Source organism: Prionailurus viverrinus, chromosome B4 (genome assembly GCF_022837055.1).
Source record: "Prionailurus viverrinus isolate Anna chromosome B4, UM_Priviv_1.0, whole genome shotgun sequence".
NCBI classification, from domain to species: Eukaryota; Metazoa; Chordata; class Mammalia; order Carnivora; family Felidae; genus Prionailurus; species Prionailurus viverrinus.
The window spans coordinates 43,600,308-43,627,074 of NC_062567.1; the positions used below are offsets into that span (position 1 = coordinate 43,600,308).

Here is a 26,767-nt window from a genome sequence, read left to right on the forward strand (position 1 = left end):
TTTTTTCAAGCCAAAACCACCCTTCCGAGTGAAGGCAGTTGCATTTTCTCTGCCCTTTCTTAACTCAGCCCTGAATGGAAAAGGGGCATGGTTTGAGGGGCAGATTTGGGGAAAATAAAGTGGGCATGCTCAGTTCATTCCCACCCACTTTCCTCCTTGGAATCCAGCCAGCATGAGGTCTGCTCTCAGGGCCGGCTGACGCTTCCACTCACGGCAAGGCAAATCCCCCTTGGACCTGGACTGCTGGATTTTATTCTGCAGCTGGGTGCTGGGAAGCTTTTCTGACTCTCAACCCAGCTTTATCAGGAACTAGGTACGACTTTGGCCTTCTCCTTCCACTCCTTTATCTCAGTTTGTTTTGAACTCAGAAAAGGAGCAAGGGGTGCTATTTATCGGGCTCTGCTTCAGTGTTCTGACATTTGATACATCGGCCAGAAAATTGGTGTGGGAGAAATAAGGCACACAATTAGGGAGAAGCGAATGAATGCCCATGGAGTGACTGAGGCTTCTGGAGTGGCATGGGATTGGCCTTGGCCCTGTGGTCTTGCTCTTTAGTGTGTGTGTGCAGGACATTTCGATCTTGGCAGTCTTACATTGAGCCAGGTAGGTTTTTATGGTGGTGCAGTGGGCTCTTAACAGCCGTGGCCTGGGAAAAAAGACCTTAGAAAAGCCACTCTGAGGCTGTAAGAGGACTTTGGCAAGGGCACAGGGGCCACGAGAGGGACTTATCAGGGGCCAGCAGGCTGAAGAGGTCTTAATAAGCAGTTACAGCTGAGGCAAGGGTTCAATTATAGGGAGAAAGAAACAGTCTTTTCATATACTGCCCTTTTAGATATTGAAGGAGTAGAAAAATATTTGCTGTTTTTAAAAAATTTTTTTTTTTTTCAACGTTTATTTATTTTTGGGACAGAGAGAGACAGAGCATGAACGGGGGAGGGGCAGAGAGAGAGGGAGTCACAGAATCGGAAACAGGCTCCAGGCTCTGAGCCATCAACCCAGAGCCCGACGCGGGGCTCGAACTCACGGACCACGAGATCGTGACCTGGCTGAAGTCGGACGCTTAACCGACTGCGCCACCCAGGCGCCCCTATTTGCTGTTTTTAAACCGTGGGGGCAGCTGGGTTCTCTTTGGATCACAGAGCACTAATGAGAGATTAGTTTTCAATGTGCTAGTACTAAGTTTAGGTGGGTAATGTAAACAAACAGTCCTAATTCTGATTCCTCTTTTATGTTGTTTTGAACTATCTTCAAGGGCAAAAGTGGATGGACCAAGTTTGCATTTATGTGGCTCAAGAATCACTCCCTCTACTTGTCCTTGAGGTTGCTAGAAACTGGTTACGGAAATGGGATGGGGAAATCCTCCCCAGGTGATGGTTTTCTTCCGCCTGAGGAATGCCACAGAAAGAGGCGGTGGAAAAAGCCACGGCAGCACAGGAATAAAAATGCTTACTGGTTACTTTGGGAGCTCTGTCACTGGACGGAATTCACCTTCAGTGCAACACTGCAGTGAAGACAACTAAAATTCAAAAGGGACACGGGAATTAAGAGGTTTCTAATATCTGGGTGGGAAAGGACAGCTCCACAGATAAGATCTGATCCACGAAAACGTTGCCAGTGCTGCGCGATTCTAACTTGGCAAGGAGGCAGCAGCCCCTCAAATGCCTTGCCAGAGGTGGAACTTCCTGGATGTGAAAAATGCAAGGTGCCATTGTGCGGAAATTAACCTGTAGCTAGTCGATTTCTCGTAACTAGGTTTTTAAATTTATTTTTTAAAAGTCTTTATTTTTTTTGTTTTAGAGAGAGAGAGAGAGAGAGACAGAGTGCGAGCAGGGGAGGCACAGAAATAGAGGGAGACATAGAATCCAAAGCAGGCTCCAGGCTCCAAGCTGTCAGCACAGAGACTGACCTGGGGCTCATACCCATGAACCGCAAGATCATGACCTGAGCTGAAGTCCGGCTCTCAACGGACTGAACGGCCCAGGCGCCCCCCTCCTAACTGGGTTTTAACTCACAGTTCATCAATTCTGGATTCTTGGTCTCACTCAACTGGCTTCTGGTGAGGCTGTTATTTCTGCAACAGTTTTTGGCGACCCAAAATACTGTTGGCGACCTGCACTACTGATTCTGGGAATGTATTTTGCTTGATAATTTGCTTGAAAAATCGGCTTGTTTTCTGCCTCTGGTGTGTGTAGAGCGGGTGCTGTGATCATTTTGCATGTTCTGTAAATCTATAGACTCTTGGAAAAAGCAGAGTACAGACTTGCTGGGGGTAACTATTGCTTTCTAATTTGGAGGCCCTCTAGGAGCTGCCCCCATTCCAGTGAGATACAGCTTAAAATATAATTGCTAAAGATCCCTGCCTCTACCCAAACATCGAAATCCCCTCCATGTGAGACAGAGCAGCTCGAATAAAAAGTTGGGGGAAATGAATTTTGGACTTTAATTTCTTTGAATTTTAATTCACAAAAACAGGATAATTTTGTCTTGAACCTTGCTTTCTTTGAACCTTAATGTCTCATGATTTTTATTCATGCCTTGGACCTTAATTTCTCTCTAGACATTTGATAAAGGGAAGATGTTTATGTTAAAACTTTTTTCCCCTCAACATTATTAGCATTTTGTTATTGAGGTTTTGTTGTGCATATTATAATGGGAATAGTGCATTTGTCATTTTTATTTTAATTTTATTATTATTATTCTTTTAAATGATTTTAATGTTTTTAAGTTTATTTATTCACTCTGAGACAGAGAGAGAGACAGACAGAGAGAGAGAGTGCACACAAGTGAGGGAGGGGCAGAGAGAGGGAGAGAGAATCCCAAGCAGGCTCTGCACTGTCAGCACCAAGCCCAATGTGGGGCTTGAACCCACGAACCGTGAGATCATGACCTGAGCCAAAGTCAGACGCTTAACTGACTGAGCCACCCAGGAGCCCAGTTTTATCAGCTTTTAAACACGTTTATTTATTTATTGAGAGAGAGAGAGAGAGAGCAAGCATGTGTGGGGGAAGGGCAGAGAGCAGAAGAGAGAGAGAATCCCAAGCAGGCTCTGTGCTGGCAGCGTAGAGCCTGACGGGGGCTCAATTCCATGAACCCCTGAGACCATGACCTGAGCCAAAACCAAGAGTCGAAGCTCAACTGAGTCACCCAGGCGCCCCTTTGTCATTTAATTTCAATTCCGGGGCATCTGGGTGGCTCAGTCTGTCAAGGGTCCGATTTCAGTTCAGGTCATGATCTCATGGTTTGTGGGTTCAAGCCCTGTTTTGAGCTTTGCGCTGACAGCTCAGAGCCTGGAGCCTGCTTCAGATTCTGTGTCTCCCTCTCTCTCTGTCCCTCACCTGCTCAGGCACGCTCTCCCTGTCTCTCTCAAAAATAAATAAACATTGGAAAAAAATGTTTTTTAAATCTCAATCCTGATCCTCTGCTATGCTATGTGGAAAACATGGATAGGCATGATAAAAACGGATAAAAGAAAAATGAAAATTTCAGATTTGGGTACAAAATGGCATTGAACTATTTAATTAATGCATATAGGGAACTATTTTGGAACCTTTTGTGAGTGAAATCTGTCTTGCCCACCAGTGTTCCTGGGAGGGGACAAAGTTGGGTAATATAAGAGGGAGGAGTAGTCTCATGAAGATGGGGCAGGACTGTTCTGATAGGCTCCTGAGGTCCTCTCGTGAGGATGTCACACACACTTCTGCTGACATAGGCTTAATGGCTAAAACCAGCGGTTTAAGAGAACAAAAATCAAGGGAATATTAGTGGGGGGATAATTCTTAACTGACTTTTGATATTACTTTCTGCCATAGATTGAGTTATTCTCCAAGCATATCCATGTCCCAATTCCCGGAACCTGCGAACATATTCTTTTATGTGGTACCAACGACTTTGCAGATGTGATTAAGTTAAGATCCTGACGTGGGGAGGTTATCCTGGATTATCTGGTTGGCCTGATAACCACAAGGGTCTTTAAAGGGGGACACAGAAGAGTCAGAGAGGAAGGTGATGTGATGACAAAGCCAGAGATGGGAATGACGAGCTTTGGCGACGGAGGAAGGAGACACAGCCAACAAGCACAGGCAGGCACTAAATGTTGAAAATGACAAAAAAAAAGGGGGGGGGGGCGAGTGGGATTCTTCCTCTTCCTCAGAGCCTCCAGAAAGAACCAGCCCTTCCAGCACCTGGACTTTACCTCTGAAAAGTGAAATGGATTTTGGACCTCCGACCTCCAGAACTACTAGAGAATAAAGATGCATTGTTTTAAGTAACAATGTGGTAATTTGTTACAGTCCCAACAGGGAATGAATACAACTTCCATCTGTGAAGGAACCTGACTTAGTAGATCTCCTTGTGTTCTTGGAGAGGGTGATGTAATCTGATTGGTAAATTCCAGAATAATAAATTGAGCATGAATGGCTTGGTTTCATTCTTCTTCCCCTTTGGGAGCCAGGCAGCCCAAGAAAGCACCCACTCGGCTACTTGCAGGGCAGGGCCACCCAGGTGATGGGATCTGCCCCTCTTGGGGCTGCTGGGTTTGGCTGGTTCAGTCGGTATAATACTGTGTGGTTCAGTATTAGTAAGCTCATTTGCCTTCCATGCTAAGCTACATTCTCTAGTGGCTCTCTTTTTAATGTTTATTTATTTTTGAGAGAGAGAGAGAGAGAGAGAGAGAGAGAGAGCACGTGAGCAGGGGAGGAGCAGAGGGAGAGGGGGACACAGGATCCAAAGCAGGCTCCAGGCTCTGAGCTGTCAGCACAGAGCCCGATACGGGGCTTGAACTCATGAACCGCGAGATCATGACCTGAGCCAAAGTCAGACACTTAACCGACTCAGCCACCCAGGTGCCCCTTCAGTGACTTTTATCAGAAAAGGTGATATTTTGGTTCCCATGGATCACTTCTTTGTCTTATTTCTCTCTTTATGTATAGCTCAAGCATGATAAAAGGGTGAACTTGAAGATAATAGATTGAACAAAAGTGGCACAACCTTTTCTTCCAGCTCCAAATTTCTGTAAGGTCTATAAGAAATGGAAAAGGTAGATGAAGAAAATCACAACTGCATGGAAAACAAGAGGGGGAAATTTCCAGGGACCAGAAATTGTGACAAATGCCTGTATGATACAGGCGCAGGTGAAAAAGATCTATGATAGCCAACACTTGAATATTGTTTTTTTGTTTTTGTTTTTGTTTTGCTGCAAAATATAGGAAGGACACCCTGAATGCTCACTGCCCCAAACTGGTAGATGCTAGCAGCAGGAAAAAGTTCAAAGTTCAAATAAGTTGACTGATTCGGGGACCGCAGCAGGAATGTCTAGATGGTTTGATCCCTCCTTAGCACCACCTTCTCCTACCTCTTCTGCCGGATAATAGTAATGGTCGTGTCTATCTCCAGTGAAGAAAAATGGGGAGGAAGGTGACAGTAAGAAAGATAAGGCAGGGCCCCACCTTCAGTGTCTGGCAACGTCTGGGAAGAATGAGGAGCATCTGTACCAGAACACTAGCCACCGAGGTATAACCTCAGGTTATAGGTAATCCTATCCTATAGGTAATCCTGTAGGTAATCCTATCCTTCCTCAAAACAGGCCAAGAAAAGCAATGCGACGTAGATCTAACAGATGCCCTCTACAGAGATTAGTGAAAAATCAAGAATGTCCAACTTTGAAGAATGCCACCATGACAGAGAGAGACGGTCAAACTTCCACCTGAGAAAGTGGAGTCCGTAGAGCAAGAAGATTAGGGCTTTGCAACAAGTTATGACTTGTGTTCACGTTCTTGTGAACGCTGAATACACATAAGTGTAAATAAACCAGAGATTATGGAATCTGGTTGTTGAAATAATAAAAGGGCTCCATCAGATTTGCTGGAAAACAAATTAATGAACTGGAAAACAGAGCTAGAAAGTTCTCTACATAATCAAGATATGTGAAAGATCTAGAATTTTCAGTTTTATCTAATCAGAGTTCCAGAGAGAAAGACTATAGAATATGGAAGAGAGGCGGAGCATTTAAATAAGTCATTCAGAGAAGACTTGCTTCCTCAGATTGAAAGGACCTACAAATAGTATGAAATGTATGAATAGAAGAGATAAGGAAAAAAGCCTTAAAATCTTCCAGACAAAATAAACAGAATGCCTACAAAGGAGGGAGGTAGGGAGAGAGAATCAAACAGACATCAGATTTCTCATCAAAAACACTGTATTAGGGGCGCCTGGGTGGCGCAGTCGGTTAAGCGTCCGACTTCGGCCAGGTCACGATCTCGCGGTCGGTGAGTTCGAGCCCCGCGTCAGGCTCTGGGCTGATGGCTCGGAGCCTGGAGCCTGTTTCTGATTCTGTGTCTCCCTCTCTCTGCCCCTCCCCTGTTCATGCTCTGTCTCTCTCTGTCCCAAAATAAATAAAAAAAAAAAAACCAAAAAAAACCCAAACAAAAAAACCCCACTGTATTAAAAAATATCGGTGCAATGGTATCTTCATAATTTTAAGAGACGCTGACTTTTTAGAGCATTTTGACCACTTTTAATTGTACACAGTGGCATACAAGTATATTCACATTGTTGCGTGACCATCCAATCTATCCAGCTCCAGACCTCTTCGTCATCCCCACTGAAACTCGATGCTCAGTAAACACTAATTCCCCATTCCCTTCTCCCCACAGCTCCTGGCAGCCACCATTCTTTCAGAAGGGACAATAACTTTTAATTTAGGATTTTCCAAGGCCCAATGAAACAGAAGAAAAGGATGGGGGTCTTTTCCTACCAGACATGCACCGTTAATATAGAGCTATTGTTATTAAAACAGAATGACATTAGTGCATGGATGGACAAGTAGACAACTAGGAACAGAACAGAAGCTCAGAACAGACCAAACTATTTATGAAAACGATTTATACAAAATGGACACTCTGGATCTATAGGGAAAGGAAGAACTATACTAGTGATGCTTGATAACCCCTTATACATAATTAGATCCCTAGCTCACAGATATACCAAAAATGAATTCTAGATAAGGACTCAAACTGAAAAGTAACTTTTATTTATATACTTTTTAATTTTTTTATTAAAAAAATTTTTTTAATCGTTATTTATTCTTTTTTTTCAACGTTTATTTATTTTTGGGACAGAGAGAGACAGAGCATGAACGGGGGAGGGGCAGAGAGAGAGGGAGACACAGAATCTGAAACAGGCTCCAGGCTCTGAGCTGTCAGTACAGAGCCCCACACGGGGCTCGAACCCACGAACTGTGAGATCATGACCTGAGCCGAAGTCCGACGCTTAACCGACTAAGCCACCCAGGCGCCCCGAAAAGTAACTTTTAGAAGAGAAAACGGGAGAATGTTTTTATGGTCTTGCTCTTTAGGATAAAACGAAGCCGAAAACCCAAGCCATAAAGGAAAAAATTGGTAATTTCAACAACATTAACATGTAGACAACGTCTGCTTATTAAAAGTCATTATAAACATTGAGAAGTTACAGGGGTGCCTGGGTGGCTCAATCGGTTAAGCATCGGACTCTTGATTTCAGCTCAGGTCATGATTTCATGGTTGTGAGATAGAGCCTCGAATCAGGCTCTATGCTGGGTGTGGATCCTGCTTAAGATTCTCTCTCTCCCTCTCCTGCTGCCTTTTCCCTGCTCATGTGTGCATGCTCTCTCTCAAAAAAAAAAAAAAAAAATTGAGAAGTTACAATCCAAAAGGTGATATTTGTAACAGATATAACCCACAAAGATTGGTGTGCAGATTACATAAAGAACTCCTACAGATCAATAAAATACAAATAACCCATTAGAAAAAGACAAAAATATAAACAAATTCACAGAAAGGTAAAACCAGATGACAAATAGGATGATCAACCTTCCTAAGATTCATAAAAAATGCAAAGAAAAATAATAATGTGATTCATTTTTTTAGCCAGTTTGACAAAAACGAATATAAATGTGATACCAATTGTTGGTGAGAACGTAGAGCCATAGGACCTCTTCTGCACCATTGGCAGGAAGGTAAACTAATATGTCCACTTTGGAGAACAATTTGGTAATGTCTAGAAGAATTACAAATGCACATAACCTAAGGCTTAGGATTTCATTCTGAGGATTCCTTCTAGGAAGTCAAGACTTGCACAAGAATGTTCAGAGCAACACGGTACAAGTAAAAAAGTTAGAAATCTGCATTAGAAATATACATCAAGGGCACCTTGGTGGCTCAGTCAGTTAAGCATCTGACTTCAGCTCAGGTCGTGGTCTCATGGTTCATGAGTTCGAGCCCTGCGTCAGGCTCGCTGCTGTCAGCACGGAACCTGCTTCGGATCCTCTTTCCCTCTCTCTTCCTCTCCCCCACTTGTGCGCTCTTTCTCTCTCAAAAATAATAAATAAACATTAAAAAAAAAGAAATACACATCAATAGGAAAATGAGTAGTTAACTAGGATTCTATTAATAAAAAGTTGTACTACAAGCAAATCTGAGTAAATTATGATTAAGCTTGAGCTTCACCTTCAGAACAGGGATGTCTTTCACAAATGTAATGTTGAATGAAAAAAGCAAATTGGCAAAAAAAATACACCTAGTAAGATATCATTTATAGAAAGTTTAAAACAACCAAAAGAATACTATGTATTGATTCCGGATACGTCTGTAGTGGTTAAAATCTAACAAAATGTATGGGATGATAAGCACCAAATGAAGGATAGTGTTTGCCACTAGAAGGAAAGGTGGAGGATGTGATCACTGAGAGAAAAACAGAGCCAAAGAAGTAACTATAGAAGATTTGAATCAATTAAAAGCTTTTTGTTTTTTTAATGTTTATTTTTGAGACAGAGACAGAGACAGAGACAGAGCACAAGTGGGGAAGGGCAGAGAGAGAGGGAGACACAGAATCGGAAGCAGGCTCCAGGCTCTGAGCTGTCAGCACAGAGCCTGATGCCGGGCCCAAACCCATGAACCAGGAGATCATGACCTGAGGCAAAGTCAGATGCATAACTGACTGAGCCACCCAGGCGTCCCCAGACGTTAAAATCTTAATCAAACATATGCAAATATATGTATCCCATATGTATTTGAGATATATATATATATATATATATATATATATCTCCAACAAGCAGAGAAATAGCATTTTCTTCAAATACACATAAAACATGGACAAAAATTGAGCATGTAGTAGGCCAGTTTCCCAACCTGTATACCATGTGGGACCTGTGTCCCATGGGCCAGAGGTTTGGGGATTATAGCCTGACTCCCACCAGCATCCTAGTCTGGGGCTCCAAATTCCTTTTACCCTAATGAGATGCACAAATATCATTTTTTACATGTACCACAACACCAAAAAAGTTTGGGAAGCAGATACTTGACCATAAAGAAAAGCTTAACAAATTTCAAGTCACATGCAGTGATTACAATGTAATAAAATTAGAAATTGAGGATAAAAAGAACCATTCCCAAATCTATACACTTAAAAATTAAGAATAAAAAGAGACACGTAAATAACTCTTGGATTAAAGAGAAAGTCAAAATAGAAAATACAAATTATTGGGGCACCTGGGTGGCTCAGTCAGTTAAGTGTCTGACTTCGGCTCAGGTCATGATCTTAACGGTTTGTGGGTTCAAGCCCTGCGTCGGGCTCTGTGCTGACAGCTCAGAGCCTGGAGCCTGCTTCAGATTCTGTGTCTTTCTCTCTCTCTCCCCCTACCCTACTTGTGCTCTGAATCTTTCTCTCTCAAAAATAAATAAACATTAAAAAAAAGGATACAAATTATTTAGAAACAAAAAAGAACATTACATATCAAGATCCACAGAATGGGACCAAACAAGGAAATCCATAGTATGTATGTATGTATTTAAAGTAATCTGTATGCCCAACACAATGTGGGGCTTGAACTCACAAGCCTGAGATCGAGTTGCACACTTTTCCAACTGAGTCAGCCAGGAGCCCCAGAAATCTGTAGTTTTAAATGCACTTTTTTGGAAAACAAGAAAGACAGAAAATAAGTGCCTGAGCTGAAGTCAAGAGTGACAGGCTTAACTGACTGAGCCACCCAGGTACCCCTAAGATTTTATTTTTAAGTAATTTCTACACCCAGTGTGGGACTCAAACGTACAACGCTGAGATCAAGAGTCTCAAGCTCCATGGACTGAGCAGGCGCCCCAGCTTACATTTTTATTTGATAAATCAGGCAACTCTAAAATTAATGAAAATAGAAAATAAAGATAGATTTTTGGGGGGGAAAAAGCAATTAGATAAACTTTTTTTTTTTTTTTTTTAGATAAACTTTTATAAAGTTTAATTAAAAAAGATAAACTTAACATTGGGATAGAAAGAGACATACTACAGATATATAGAGGAGATTTTAAGAGTTATTACAGAATACCATGTGTAATTTATGCCAATATATTTGATGAAATGGACAATTATTGAAGATAACCTAAATGTCAAATATTGGATCCACAATAAAGAAAAACCCCGAATATACCAATAACCACAAAAGAAATTGAAATCGTTGTCAAAAAAATACCTACCGAAAAGGTACATGGTCCAAACATGGTCTGTGTTCTACAGTGAATTCTTCCAAGCAGTTAAAGGACATAATTCCCATCCTATCCCAGCCTTTCTAGAACACAGAATCAGATGGGAAGCTATGTGATTCATTTTATAATCCTGACATAACTCTGATACCAGTGAGGACAAAGGACAACACAAGAGAAGAAACAGGCCCAATCCCTTAGAGTCAGTCAGTCACTCAATATGCAAATCTAATTTAGGTGTATTTTGAAAGAATAATGCATCATGAGTAATTAAAGTTCATCTTAGAATGTAAGAATAATCTAAATTAAAATTGTTAACTAATCTACTACATTAATAGATTCATTTGACAAATGGTTACTGAGCTCCTATCACGTACCAGGCACTGTACTGGGAACTGGGAAAACAGCAGTAAACCAAAACTTAAAAAAAAGACGTTTAAGTCAACTTTACCCAAAAACCTATCATAATTCTGTAAATCTTTCATTTGAGTAAAAGTACAACCACTTGGGGCACCTGGGTGGCTCAGTCGGTTAGGCATCCAACTTCAACTCAGGTCATGATCTTATGGTTAACGGGTTCCAGCCCCGCGTCGGGCTCTGTGCTGACAGCTCAGCCTGGAACCTGCTTCGGATTCTGTGTCTCCCTCTCTCTCTGTTCCGACCCCACTCGCGCTCTGTCTCTCTCTCTCTCTCTCTCTCAAAAATAAATAAACATTAAAAAAATAAAAAAATATATAACCGCTTCGGTAATAGCAATTTCCTAAACTAAAAATGAGCAACAATTCGCAATTAATTTTGAAAAGAGATTTCTTAAAAAAAGTCTCTAGTTCAGTAGTAGGTTTGACTGAAAGTGGAAGCAACTCTGAAGAGAACTCACCACGTCAGGATAGAGGGATGGCGGATTGAAACGGTAACACGAGAGAACAAAAGGAGGCAAACATTTTGGTGAATAGGTATTTTTCATTGCTTCTGAAGGATGTGGCAGTAGAGAGAAAATCCTCCGGTGGAAAGGATTTTGGGGTGGTCTATACGTGCTTTCTGGAGAAGCAGGAGGAAGCAGTGATGCCTCTGAACACACTGGCAACCCAGGATTGTGAATTAGAAAACGAGGCATGGGATAGTTAAATTTTTTTTTATGTTTATTTGTTTATTTTGAGACAGAGGGTGTGCGAGCAGGGGAGAGGCAAAGAGTGAGAGAGGGAGAGAGAGAATCTTACGTAGGCTCCATGCTGTCAGCACAGAGCCTGCCACGGGGCTTGATCCCGCAAACCGAGAGATCATGACCTGAACCGAAATCGAGAGTGGGATGCTTAACTGAGCCACCCAGGCGCCCCTGTGGTAATTTTATTGGTCAATTTGGCTAGGCTTTGGTGCCCAGTTGTTTAGTCAAACAAGTAGATATTGCTATGAAGGTCATTTTTAAAGGTGTGATTTGCATTTAAATCAATAGACTCTGAGTTAAGCAGATTACTTTCCATAATGTGGGTGAGCCTCGTCCAATCAGTTGAAGGCCTTCAAAGCAAAGACAGGTTTTCCCAAGAGGCAAATCTGCCTCCAGATTGCACTGTCTATTCCCACTTGACTTTCCAGCCTGCAGATTTCACATTCGAAATTGCAACGTCAACTTTCCCCTGAATTTTTAGCCTGCCAGTCTGCTCCACAAAATTCAGGCTTGTCTGCCCCACAATAGTGTGAGCCAATTCTTTAAAATAAATCTTTCTCCCTCTGTATATATCCCACTGGCTCTGTTTCTCTGGAGAATCCTACTACAAGGCAGAAGAGCAAAGTCTGAGAGCAAAGGAGAGTCTGAATGGAAAGGCATGAAAAGATCTGCTCTCAGAGGAAGCTGACCCGGTGGCAAAGCAATATATTGGAGAATGTTTAGTGCCAGATGGAAAAGCCTGAGTGATTGCAGGGAGTTTGATTTATGTTCTGGTGTTTTTATCCTCCTTGCAATGCCAGCAATCAGTTTTCCAGATTTCTCTTTTTTGGTTCTTTTTCCATCAAACCTGCTTCACCACCTCAGAATGCAGAACTGGACCCGTGTGGCTTTCCATCAGTAGCCTCCAGATTTGCTGCTCCCCATGACTCTTTCCAAAGGCTGGCATCTTGTAAGGATCGCTCCGCACTGTCTTAATTTCTTAATATGGCTAATCTCTTCAAGAATTTTACATTTTCCTCCAATTAGTTTGTTAAGTAGTATAGCAAGCTTCCCCTCCTTCCTCTACAGCTGCTTTCTATTCCTTTTTTTTTTTTTTTTGTATTTTTTAAAAATTGTAGGGGCCCCTGGGTGGCTCAGTTGGTTAAGCATCCGACTCTCAGTTTCAGCTCAGGTCCTGATCTCACGGTTTCGTGGGTTTGAGCCCCGTGGCTGGCTCTGTGCTGACAATGCCAAGCCTGCTTGGGATTCTCTTTCTCTTCCTCTCTCTCTGCCCCTCCCCTGCTCATCCTGTCTCTGTGTCTCTCAAAATTAATAAATAAACTAAAAAAAAAAAAAAAAGGAGAAGAAGAAGAAACAGAACCTTGTCAGCCACCCCAGAAACTCCTTTGTGTGTCCTGTCCCCATCTCAACCTCCTCCCTTGCCCCAAAAGTAACCACTTTTGATTTTTTGAATTACTTTATTGAGATATAATTCACATACCATATAAGTCACCTATTTAAAGGGTATGATTAAATGGTTTTTAGTATATTCACAGAGTCATGCAACCATCTCCTGACTTTTACAGCACTTCCTCATACCTAGTACATATAGGAAAGGCAGGGTAAATGTTTGTTCTGTCCCTTAATTTATCAGTTTTCAAGATATTGAATTAATTTTCTTCCATCTTTCAAATACGACCAGTTGGTTGGGGGTTTTTTGTTTTGGGGTTTAAAAAAATGTTTATTTATTTATTGAGAGAGAGAGAGAGAGAGAGAGAGAGAGAACACACAAGCAGGGGAGGGGCAGAGAGAGAGAGAGAAAGGGAGAGAGAGAATCCCAAGCAGGTTCTACATTCTCAGTGCAGAGAGGTTCTCGGGGCTCGATCTCACAAGCAGTGAAATCATGACCTGAGCTGAAATCAAGAGTGGGAGGCTTAACCCTGAGCCTCCCAGGCACCCCGTGTTGTTGGGTTTTTTAAGCCATTATATACTCATGGTTTTAAATATATTTGATGAATTTCAATCCATTGCAAATTATTAGTGAAGCCCAAATTGTCTCATTTTGACCAACATTGCCTCCTAGGTCCCTTTGACATAACTCTAGTTGTGTTTGATAGCTTTCTTGCTATCTGGAATGATCAACTGCTACAAAGCATGTCAGGCTTTGGTAATTTTATTTTTTATTTTTTATTGAGAGAGAGAGAGAGAGAGAGGGAGAGAGAGAGAGGGAGCAAGAGAGCCAGGGAAGGGCAGAGAGAGAGGGAGAGAGAATCCCAAGCAGGCTCTGCACTGTCATCACAGAACCCAATGTGGGGCTTGAACCCATGAACCGTGAGACCATGATCTGAACTGAAATCAAGGGTCTGTCACTCAACTTACTGAGCCACCCAGGCGCCCCAAGACTTTGGTAATTTAAACCATGTGGGAATAAGCAAATGAGTTAATAAAAATATGGAGACTTAGTCATAAGGTTATATAGTGGACATCTTTTTTCTTTTTTGCTGCCAGCGTTTACTGCATTTTATACTAGGAAAAGTTTCCCAGAGTTTATTTTAGATATCACTCCTCATTTATTCAGCCTTACTGAAGTGCATTGAGAGGGATTGACCACATCATGTCGTCCATGACCACATGGACCAGGGTCCATGAAAGACAAGAAGACATTCATGGGGTCTTTTGGAGACATGTTGGGATAATTTGCCTTCCTTTTGGAAGGAAATATTGAATTTCTACTTCTTACCATTTATACATATTAACTGAAGTGGTATTAAAAACTCAGAAGAGTCTATTATTAGAAGACACAGCAAGGTAAAAAGTCATATTGATAGATTGATAATTTGGTTACATGATGTTAGGACTACAAACCACCATGAACAGAATTCAAAGACAGGCAACAGAATGAAAGTAAACATTTCCTACATACAAAACAAGAATTAGTACCCATATCATTGTAAACCTTCTGCATGGGGATTAGAAAAAAAGGTAAACCAGTAGAAATATGGGCAAATGATATGAGCATATAATCCAAATAGGAGGACACAGAAAGGGGAAAAAACCCAGATGTGAAAAGTGCACCATTTCACTCATAATCAAGAAGGTACATTTAAAAAATTTTTTTTAACGTTTTTATTTATTTTTGAGATAGAGAGAGAGACAGAGCATGAATGGGGGAGGGTCAGAGAGAGGGAGACACAGAATCCGAAACAGGCACCAGGCTCTGAGCTGTCAGCACAGAGTCCGACGCGGGGCTCGAACTCACGGACCGCGAGATCATGACCTGAGCCGAAGTCGGCCGCCCAACCGACTAAGTCACCCAGGTGCCCCAAGAAGGTACATTTTAAACCTGCAGCATAGGGTTCCATAGCATGGATGTACCACAGTGTAATTAACCATTTCCCTACATGGTGGAAATTTAGATTATTTTTAATTTATTACAGTGTTCAATAAACATCTGTCTTGCCTCCTTGAATCTATTTCTGCTTTTGAGAAATTAAACCCGGTAAACTTAAACTTCAGAACATGATAGCAGACATCTTGGTGTCCGGGCCCCAAACAGAAGTTGCGTATAATGCGAATGTCCTCTGAAACTTACCATCAGAATGTTCTTTGGATTATATTCTTAATCATGTGCTTAATCTAATACACTTAGGGACCACTGGAACTTTTTCTGGTCAGATTAGTTCGAACAGTCAGAAATTGTTCTCTTTCCTTGAAATAAAGCTGATTGAAGGATTACATTGTCTGAATAGCTGCAGGATTCAGAAACTCCTTTATAAAGACTTACTTTCTTTTTAGGTTTAAAAATATCCATGATTTCTTTTGGATGAATGGTCTAAACATGCATGTTTTACCAGGGCCTTACTTTTTTATTTACCATAGCTATAGTTACTTGTTGCTCATTGTATGTAAACATGTTACAGGAGAGAAAATTGTTGACTCTCTGCCCAGGAGGGAGAAAAAATATTTATCAAATTCAAAATATGTATGCGTTTGTTTCAGAAATTCCACTTTTAGGAATCTCTCCTACCGAAATACTCACCAAGAATAGACACGAACATACTCTTGACCACATATGAGAATATTCACTGTACCAATGTTTGTACATTGGTACAAAATAAAGAATTCAATTGAAGATATGATAAATGCCCATCAATAAAGGAATGGATAGATAAATCATGGCCTGCCCATAAGCTGAGCGACAGCTACATGTATCAGCTTGGTAAAATATCTGTATACAAGAAGGTCTTGGCAGGAAAAAGAACTCACCCCAGATAGTCAAATGAAGGGATTTTAAGGAAGGATTTACTTATGGAGGTTGGGCAGTGTTAGGCCAGCAAAGAAGAGGTGGAGAAATGCCTACAGATTAGCAAGAGTGGGAAGCAGATCCATGGGGTTGAAGGTACAAAGGAGAAGACATAACAGGAACCCGGTGAAATTTGGAACCATAGAGGCAGGGCCACAAGTGGAACTCAGCCAAAGAGGGGATAATCTACTGCAAAAAGACAGAGCTGAAGTGGGTAAATGCAGGGAAGGAACACTGATTTTTTTCTCTTATGCTAGGATATCTTACTGGTGACTCCCATTGGCTGAACCCTAGCAGAAGCATCTGGCCAGGGAGCCTGGTGAGACGATCCACAGGGGTCAGCCGGCTGGGACACAGAGCAGAGCAGACAGAAAGGCCAAAAAATGATCTATGGGGGTAGGGAAATGACTAACACAATGTTTATGTTATATTTTTTAAGTGGAAAAAAAAAGTTGCATAGCAATATATACAGCAATATGTTATTTTTTGTAAAAGAAAGCCACAATGCATATTTGTATAATCATAAGCATTATGTAAGAATACATAGCAAACTATAAACCTCAGTGTTACTTCTGGAGGGTGAAATCAAATAAATGGAGAGGGAAACCTTTCTAACTTTCTACATTTTTATATTATATAAACATGTTACAAAAAGTATTTCTTTTGTGTTGAGGGAAATGATGATAAACTATATTTTCCATGAAAAGAAAGCATTGTTATCCCTGAAGTGAAGACAAAGTAGGAGAAACCCCTGCATGATTATTAAATAGTTGATTCACTCATGGGCACTGCAGAGAAACACCTCCCAAAATCCACATTAATTATTTTAATGTGAAATTCAAAGAATAGATCTTGTATGCTTTGGTGTTGGTTAGGGTTCTCTGTTTGCAAAGATGAGAAATCAAATCAAGATCACTCAAGGAATAAAAGGGGAGTTAAAAAAAAAAACAACTAAGGGGGCACCTGGGTGGCTCAGTCAGTTGAGCGTCCAGCTTTGGCTCAGGTCATGATCTCGCGGTCTGTGAGTTCGAGCCCTGCGTCGGGCTCTGTGCTGACAGCTCAGAGCCTGGAGCCTGCTTTGGATTCTGTGTCTCCCTCTCTCTCTGCCTCTCCCCTGCTTGTGCCCTGGCTCTCTCTCTCTGTGAAAAATAAATAAACATAAAAATAAATTAAAAAAAAAACTAAGGATATACAGATGGCTCATGGAACATAGGGATGGAGAGAAAGAAAAAGTGATTCTTTCTGTTTACCTCCAGGTCTCTGTCTCTATATTGTTCCCCACAAACACACCTTTTCTGCTCTTTGGTGTACATAATAGGCAAAATGTAGCTGCCTCACAGATCTGGACTTCCATATTTCAGTTGCAGCCACTGAGAGAAGACTAACTCAACTCTCTTTGGGTCCATATTCCAACCTCCCAGGAGAAAGAATCTGATTGGCTAAGTTGGGTTCAGATGGCCACCTCTGGTCCATTTGGCTATGGTCAGTAGTGCAGGATCATACAATGTAGTGCGAACACAGATCCTGGAATCCTCTGCAAGGAGATAAAGAGATATTGTTAGATCAAGGATGGGGGATATGTTCCTAGGCTACCTACTACGGTTGCAAATAAGGCAGAGAACATTATAAATTGCTGAGTTAAAAATCACTTTCGGATTAGGCCATAGCTGAAAAGTAAAAAAGATATTCTGAGGGAGCCATAGAAAGGCAATGGTAAAACACTGATATAAAATGAAATCAATTGGTAAATCAAATGCTATACTATGAGAATAATAAAGTCTACATTTTTTTAACTATTTATTAAAAATTTTTTTTTTAACGTTTATTTATTTTTGAGACAGAGAGAGACAGAGCATGAATGGGGCAAGGTCAGAGAGAGGGAGACACAGAATCTGAAACAGGCTCCAGGCTCCAAACTGTCAGCACAGAGCCCAACGCGGGGCTCGAACTCACTGACCGAGAGATCATGACCTGAGCCGAAGTTGGCCGCTCAACCGACTGAGCCACCCAGGCGCCTCTTAACTATTTAAAAGGTTACAGATAATCAGAAATCACAGTCACTGTTTTGAAAATAGGTACTAATAATATATTTATAACACATTTTGTAGGTCTCAAAAGGATTCCACATGTATTTTATAATTCATTTAAGAAAACCCTCTAAAGGCAATTGAGGATCAAAGAGGTTAAGTTATTTGCTCAAAGTCATACGGGAACCAAAGGCTCAGGACTCAAGGCCAGTGTTGTTACTCTACATGCAGGGCCCCACCTTATAGAATCTGCTTTGCCTGTTTTTCAAAGGTAATTTAACCTTTTTATTTATTTTTATTTTTTTTTTAGCATAGAAAGTAGCAGCAGAAATAATTTTTAAAGTGCTAAATTTTAGGAAAGGTGGATTAAAAAGTTATTTTCTCACCTAACTCAAAAGCAAATAGAGTTGAAACCCTACCATTGAAGGGTTTATTATTATTGTTGTTATTATTAAAGCAAATAACTAGGGGCACCTTGGTGGCTCAGTTCGTTGAGCATCTGACTCTTGATTTCAGCTCACTTCATGATCCCAGTGTCATGGGATCGAGGCCCCCATTGGTCTCTGCACTGAGCATGGAGCCCGCTTGAGATTCCGTCTTTCTCTCTCTCTCTCTTCCTCTGCCCTCTCCCCTGCTCACATGCATTCTCTCTCTCTCTCTCTCTAAAATAAAATAATAATAAAATAAAATAAAATAAAATAAAATAAAATAAAATAACAAAGCAAATAACTAGAACAATAACAATCAACTTCCAGCGTATTGGAAGATACATCCCTGCTTCACTATAATGTTTACTGCGAAATGACTAAGTTCTTCATTAAAAAACAGGCTTTGAGCAAAGTCAAAACAGAAAACTAATATCCAACATTCTCTTGCCTGTAAGAGACATGCTAAAAATGAAACTATTCAAGGCGTCTAAAAGTTGAGAGAGAGCTTAAGATTTATTATGCCTCTGTACATACAAAGCCAGCAGGTGCTCTAATCTAGGTTGCAATGATTATTGTATATGTCTGAGAACTTGAGAGATAATGACTAAGCTTGGGAAAAAGAGAGACAAAGGTAATAGTTTCCTGGTGTCCTGTCCTGGGAGATAAGAGAATCTTTATGGCTACTGGCAGGGTGTGGACTCAGCTGCAGTCTTTCTGGCACCAGAGGAAAAGGCATGTGGTAAAGAAGATATGCTGGAATAGAGCCCATGGGGTAAATGCTTCTATGTTAATGAGGTAATGTATGTTTCACTCACGTGATCCCAGGTGTGTTGTGCACACCTGTGGAGGGGGAAGTGGAACAAAATTAAAGTGTCTTCAATTGATCACCTTAGGGAGATTGGGGCAGTTGAAGAGCTCCCAGTCAGATTTTGCCAGAAAAATAAGTAAGATTATATCTTTTTTTCCAGAAAAAGACAATGATGAGAGATTCTCACTTTAAAAATAAAAATCCTGGGGCACCTGGGTGACTCAGCCAGTTAAGTATGCGACTCTTGATTTCAGCTCAGGTCATGATCTCGTGGTTTGTGGGATCAAGCCCCGCATTGGGCTCTGTGCTAATGGGTAAGAGCCTACTTGGGATTCTCTCTCCTCTCTCAGCCTCTCACTCATGACACATGCACGCTCTCACTCTCAGATAGATAAAGAAATAAACATTAAAAATAAAAAATAAAAATCCTATTATGAAGCAGTGATTTTCAAAATTATATTATATTGAATCAAAAACAGAGAAATTGATCAGTGGAACAGAATAGAGTTTCTAGAAACAGATGCAGACAATAGTAACAAATCAACACAAGACAAATCAGAAATAACACATTTATAGAAAAGCATAAATGCTTTCTCACTTTCTGCTTAGCTTAACTCCCATCATACACTAAAATGAACTCCAGGTGGGTCAAGATAGATGAAAATGTTTATGGTGGATGCTTTCTTTTTCTTTTTTCTTTTTTTCCTTAGGCATCGGTTTCCCTCTCTGCAGCACCCCACCATAATTTCCTACTGTGAAATTTCTTCTCCCTGACTAGATGTAGTGTTAGTGGGAGGGTCAAGTTCTGTTACCATGTTGCATTTGGAAGCTGAAATTATTCACTCCCCTTCTCTCTACCCAGTACAGCCAGGGGATGGGCACTTGACCTAAGCTCAGCTACTCCGGGTTGACTCCTAGAATTTTGATATTAAACTGATGCTACTACAAGAAAGAACAGGGGTTGGTCCAGGGCATCCAAATAGCCTATTCCAGCTATAAAACAGCTAACATCCTTCCAGCTTTGGTTCGCCAGACCTCCTTGGTTCACTCTCAAGCATATCCCTGCAGACACGTACCAAGAGTTTGATTATATTAGCCAGAGTGAGATTTTTTTCTATATCCACATAGAGACTATAATTCCAAAGAAATAACTAAGGAGGAAGAGAATTTATGAGACATGAGATGGTTGGTAGTATCGCCGTTCATCCTGGAATACATATCTCCTCCATAAGAAAAGCACTCTGGGAGATGACCTGATGGTTTGCATTTCTTCTTCTTGTCTTCCCCGATGGCAGGAGTATACTTCTCTAGCCCATTGATGTTGGCTTGGCCACCTGACTTGATTGACCAATAGAATGGAAGTGGATATGATGGTCTGAGAGGCTTTAAGTATGACTTGTCAATTTTGTTTCCAAAATATTTATTTTCTTTTATCTGCTCCATTCCATTTTACCAACACTGTATAAATCCATGATAATCTCATTCATGTATTTAAAAACATTTAAAGTGTTTTTATTTTATTTTTGAGAGACAGAGAGAGGCAGAGCGCAAGTGGGGGAGGGGCAGACAGAGTGGGAGACAGAATCCGAAGCAGGCTCCAGACCCTGAGTTGTCAGCACAGAGCCCCACGTAGTGCTAGACCTGTGAACCATGGGATCGTGACCTGAGCTGAAGTCAGATGATGCTTAATCAACTGAGCCACCCAGGCGCCTCACATTCATTTACTTTAACAGCCTTCTAACTCATCTCTGGCCTTTTAGCTGTGTACCTCTGAAAACCATCCTTCATACAACTGTAAAGCCACAGGTTAAAGCCTTCAATGCCTCCCTCTCCCCGACATGGCATTTGAAAGCCATCACGAGGGGCGCCTGGGTGGCTCAGTCGGTTAAGCGTCTGACTTCGGCTCAGGTCATGATCTCATGGTTCGTGGGTTCGAGCCCCGCATCGGGCTCTGTGCTGACAGCTCAGAGCCTGGAGCCTGCTTCGGATTCTGTCTCTGTCTCTGCCTTTCTCTTACTCATGCTCTGTCTCTCTCAAAAATAAATAAATGTAAAAAATAAAAATAAAAATAAAAAAAAAAAGAAAGCCATCACGATTTACTCCTATACATCCTCTCAGCCTCATCCCTGGACATTCCCAGCTTCCCACTTTATGCTTAACAATATGAAACTGCCTGAAGCATCCCGAATGCTACTCCACGCCTTCGTCCATTCTGTTTCCTTATTCTGTCCTCCTCTTCCTTCTAATCTTATCCATATATTATCTGTTCAACTCTCTAGTTTCTACCAGTGCTTCCAGAAATTCTTCCCTGGTACTTCCTAGACATGCACTTTCCCTGTGCTTCCTTTGTGCACACACCTTTGGCACTTTCTATGTTGAATTGAAATGATCTGTTCTGATGTTTCTCTCTAATAGATGGCCATTTCCTGGAGGGCAGGAAAGGTATCTTATTTAGCTTTTTATCCTCAAAATCAAGCATGATGTCTGGCACACTGTAGGTATTTAATACACATCCATGGAGCTGAAATAAACCAAGCAAATTAATATAAGAATGCTAAGTTGTCTTTTTTAAAATGTTTATTTATTTGAGAGAGAGAGAGAGAGAGTGCACACAGAGGAGGGGCAGAGAGAAAGGAAGAGAGAGAATCCCAAGCAGGCTCCAGGCTGCCAGCGATCTCATGAACTGGGAGATCATGACGTGAGCCAAAATCAAGAGTCAGAGGCTTAACTGACTGAGCCACCCAGGCACCCCAGAAAATTAAATTGTCTTAAATCCTGCAGCTGGGATTCCTAAAAGCTAATGGCATTATGAAGTGGTTCTTCTGGAAAGAAGTATAGCAACATGTAACAAAAACTATGAAAATGTTCTTCCTCCTCCACTTGGTATTTTCCCATTTGTGAATAGCCTCAAAGAAATAATCCAAATGGGTGAAATGTACACAGATGTTCCCGGCAACTCTAGTTATAATAGTGAAAAAAAGAAAAAAACCCTGGAAGCCATCCAACTGTCTAATAGGGAAATGACTAAGCAAACAGTGGGATTATTACATAGCTATTAAAAATGACAAGGTGAGGACTATGTCAACACGAAGTGTGTATCTGCAGGAACGTTAAGTGGAAAAAAGAACACAGACAGTGTTTAAACAATAGTGGTTAATGAGGAGTGTGTACATTAACAAAGATCAGAGGCCAGTTTGGAGAAATGAAAATGGCTAGAGTTCACTCGGCCCTTTTTTTCTTGTGCGTTTCCATGAGTTGATGAAATAATATTGAGATATCGTTGCAACATAGATATCCTGAAAGTCCTCTGCAGTGTCAGTGCTCTGAGTAACCTGCCAGGTTGTATTTTCCAAGAGATAATTTCATGCTAAACTCTCATAAAATCATTATGAAAATAATGATATTTCTTTGAGAGAGCAAAATATTTTTCTTTAGTTTAATTCAACAAGCAATTCTGAGAACTATGTGCTAGAGTGCTTATGTTCTCATGACATTTACAAATCACATGGGCAAAAATGCTCAGATGGATCTGTGTTATTATTTTAACCTACTTTTATTTATTTGAGTGACTGTACATATTAAGACCATTAACACAGGAAAGTTTGAAAGACCTTTGGCCTAAACCTCTCATTCACAAATTGTTTCAATTTTATACTTTTGATGTTGACTCCAAAAGAGGTTCTATGTATAGTCACTAAGATATTCTGGTAAAGATTAAAAGGAAAAAATTATCATCATACAATTCTAAACTTGTGTTGCTTTACCAGTGTAGTGCACTGTGAATTAATATTTTATAAATCCTGTGATTATCTTGTGAATAGCAAAATATTGACATTGCAATATACATTACATTGCAATGAAAAGAAACCATATTTTTTTTTATATCTTGTTTGAGAAATTTTTTACCTTTTTAATTCACTGAGATCCTCAAAAACATGGAGGTGGTCCAGGTGTCCCTGGATCTCTGGGAGACCCCTGGTTATAATCATCACTTTATCTTAAAATGTGATAGTTTTAACAAGGGTCCCCAAATTAATGGCTATTAATAACTGTATACACACCTAACTCACAGGGGCACCTGGCTGGCTTAGTTGGTTAAGCATCGGACTCTTGATTTCGGCTCAGATCGTGATCTCCTGGTTTGTGAGATTAAGCCCCGTGTCTGGCTCTGTGCTGACAGCGTGGAGCCAGCTTGGGATTCTCTCTCTCCTACTCTGTCCCTCCCTCACTCATGCACACACACACACACACACACACACACATACACACTCTCTCTCTCTCAAAATAAATAAATAAGTAAACATTAAAAACAACAAAAAAAATCACCTAACTCACAAACTGCTGTCACTTAGCCCTACTGTTTCTGCTGCCATGTAACCAGCAGTCAGAACATTCACAGCTTTTAGAGCAGAGGTTCACAACCTTGGCTACAGATCAGAATTACCTACGTTTTCCCAGACCCCACTCTGGGCCTCTTGATTTAGACTCTTCAGGACTGGAGTCTGGAAATGACTATGCTTAAAAGGCTCTCTTCCTCTCTTCTTTCCTCCCCTGTATTTCCTTATGGTTGCAGAACTCAGAATTCAAGTTAGTACCGTTCATAGTATGGTTTATCTGCATCATAGGTTTAACAGATCTGAAGGCTAATCTGAGGGTCAGCCACCATTTTCAATGTAGTCTCTCTGGGACAATGTGTTACAAGTGCCCCAGACATAATTTAGAATAGAAGTTTGAGGATGCAGGCCACAGATTTTTGGGGGAACAACTCACACAAAACTTTTTTTTTTTGGCCTTCAGGACCATGTTTATTGTGTCTGAGATGATACATCAGGTGCTCTCTGAGCTACAAAGGGTAAAAGGAAATCCTCTCATTACAAACTGACAAAGGTAAAAGGTAAAACATTTTTCACAACAGCATGAAGCACATACTCAGAAATAGATCTGGGTTTAATACAAATGACGTCATTCCTAGTCATCTACGGCTACTTTTATAACTTCGTACAGATAATGAATTAGGCTAAAATGCACTATTATATTTGGTAGACTTCAGGACCAGTATCCTTAATACATCACAAAATACATTTTGATATCCCAAAGAAGCAAGATTTGCAAGTAGGCATTTTAAAAACATAACTAATCTACAGCTACAAAGTTCTACTCTTGACAGCATTTACCTTTTTGGGGTGTCTCCCAGTCTCCAAAGGATAAAAGCAGAGAGTAGAATCAGTATAACATATGGGGCGCCTGGGTGGCTCAGTCGGTTGAGCGTCCGACTTTGGCTCAGGTCATGATCTTGCGGTCCGTGAGTTCGAGCCCCGCGTCGGGCTCTGTGCTGACAGCTCGGAGCCTGGAGCCTGTTTCGGATTCTGTGTCTCCCCCTCTCTCTGACCCTCCCCCGTTCGTGCTCTGTCTCTCTCTGTCTCAAAAATAAATAAATATTAAAAAAAAAAAGAATCAGTATAACATATACACAGAAGTCCGTATCGTAAAGGCTATAAAGATTTGCAGCACAATGAGAAGAGGACAAAACTTTTGATCAAAAGTTTTCAATCATTCCTCAGATTTCTTATTGTGCTTAAATATATGAAAGTAAATGCTGAGATGAAAGTGTTATATTCAAGTGTCCATTCTTATAAGTAATTCAAAGCCTTATGTTGACCCTTCTCCTCTACCTTCTGTTTTCTTCGCTATAGGTCTGTACTATGATTACTGATGCTCTGAAGATGACGACCCTCCTGTATCCCAATAAGATTCCTCGCCCAAGAAATACAAGCTTAACTGTGGTCTTCTAAACCCGAGCACCCAAGGAAATATCCAGGGAAGTTGGGAGCTGAAGAACCAGGGTACATTCCCACCTTGCCCCCTGCCCCAGTGCACTCTGGCTCACATTCCGTTTGGAGTGATTATGTCTATGGGGACAGAGGAAGATATGTTCCTACCTTTTACCTGAAAAGCACAGGGAGACACTGAAGGCATCTTGACTAAGTTCATATTTCTCCTTTGAGGAGCTGTAGCCGGAATATTTGGACATGGACCAAATTCTGAAAAATCAAGTTCCAAAGGACTGCGGTTGTGAGTCATAGCAAATGGTGTCGCGTTGATAAATACAAAGCATAGTTATAAAGATGGAGAAATTCATTATGCTCCAGAAAGATATGGCTGTTAAGACTTTCCAGATGAACCAGAGAGTTGAGACCATAATTATTTAAGTGAAAAACCAATTTGGCCTTCCTATTCGAAGGTGGGAATATTAGAAGGATGATGTATTTGGGGCTTCCAGGCTGAGCTCCAACCGCATATCTGAATGCCCCAGAAAGTATCCACAGATGCTGTATGTGTTTTTCCCTTCTGAATTATCCAGATGATTGCCCTTCAGCCCATGCTTCGCTAACCTAGGGATAGGATCCATTCATTTAACTATTGTATGGGCTATAATTGCCACTTCAAATGAAAACCCAGGAAGCCAAATCCAGGCTGTTGAAAGTGTATAATTAGCTCCTTGTACAGCCTGACCCCACTGATTTTTCTGACGCATTTGGCCTGCAGTGTGCCCTTTCTGAGACCTCCAGTATCTTCTCCACAGCTGGAGATGCCCAAAACTGCACGCAGCACTTCCTGTGGGTGTGGTCTTACATTCTTAAGGCTGTGGGCTGAATGAATCGCCTTTCAACCACTCAGAGCCACAGTGACTTTTAAAATACGGGAGTGGATTATGAGTAGCTACCTCAGACATAAGAGGGTTCTCCCTCTTCTTTTTCTTTGTAAAAAAATGATTTTGTGGTGGTGCCCTCTCAAGAAACACTATAATTGGTCAGCCTGGGGTACGTTAGTTGTCCTCCCAGATAACGTCATTAGCTATTCTCAGGAGAGGAAAGGCAGGGTATGCCCCTTGGGAGAATGACAACACTTGTTTCAAGTTGGGGAAGAGCCTGTGGTTCTTTTCCTGCGTTTGGGGGAAAGCGAACACACAATGTTCATTTCCTAGATACGGGATGTGCTGTGTGGCTGGCAGGTCATTTTCCACCATGTCACATCCTTCTGGTGGAAGGCAGCAGGGGCCAGGACAGGAAACGGCAAATTCTGAGAATGAGACCAGGCTTTCCCAGAGCAATCATTGGTTCTCTGGAACTATAAAGCATGCTCATCCAGAAACAGCCTCAGATTTTTCTGTCCTGGAGATAGCCAGAAGTGAATGGTAAGTGGGGGAGCCTAGAAGGATTCTGTCTGAAAGATTGCCATTGGCATTGTAATACTGGGGTTATAGCCTTGGTCCACCATATATTTTGTGTGACTTTACCTCATTTTGCTAAGAGGTCTCTTTACTTGGAAATTTATCACTGGTGAGTGGAATAATGGGGGCATGTGAATACAATTAAGACCTAGGAGTCAGGAGACCAAGATTCTAGATGGTTCTGTGAAGAGTCAGCTGTATCTAGAATGTGTCTGTGTTTCAATTTTCTCATCTTTCAGATGAGAATAATGATTCTACACTGATATGTCACAGTATTGAAATTCTCTATTGCTATGGCTTATATGCCACTTTTAAGAAGGT

General features: G+C 41.1%; 1 protein-coding gene across 6 annotated transcripts in view; it reads left to right on the plus strand.

Annotated features, from left to right (window-relative positions):
- APOLD1 (apolipoprotein L domain containing 1) overlaps positions 1–26,767 on the plus strand; it is a 62,556-nt gene that overhangs the window by 30,001 nt on the left and 5,788 nt on the right. For 5 of the 6 annotated variants that reach the window (XM_047866223.1, XM_047866225.1, XM_047866226.1 and 2 more), the window contains one exon: positions 24,909–26,410. In XM_047866223.1, coding sequence (XP_047722179.1) covers positions 26,408–26,410 — 3 coding nt within the window. In that variant the 5' untranslated portion in view covers positions 24,909–26,407. The remainder of the gene's footprint in view (positions 1–24,908; positions 26,411–26,767) is intronic. The other variant, XM_047866228.1, reaches the window with a different exon arrangement.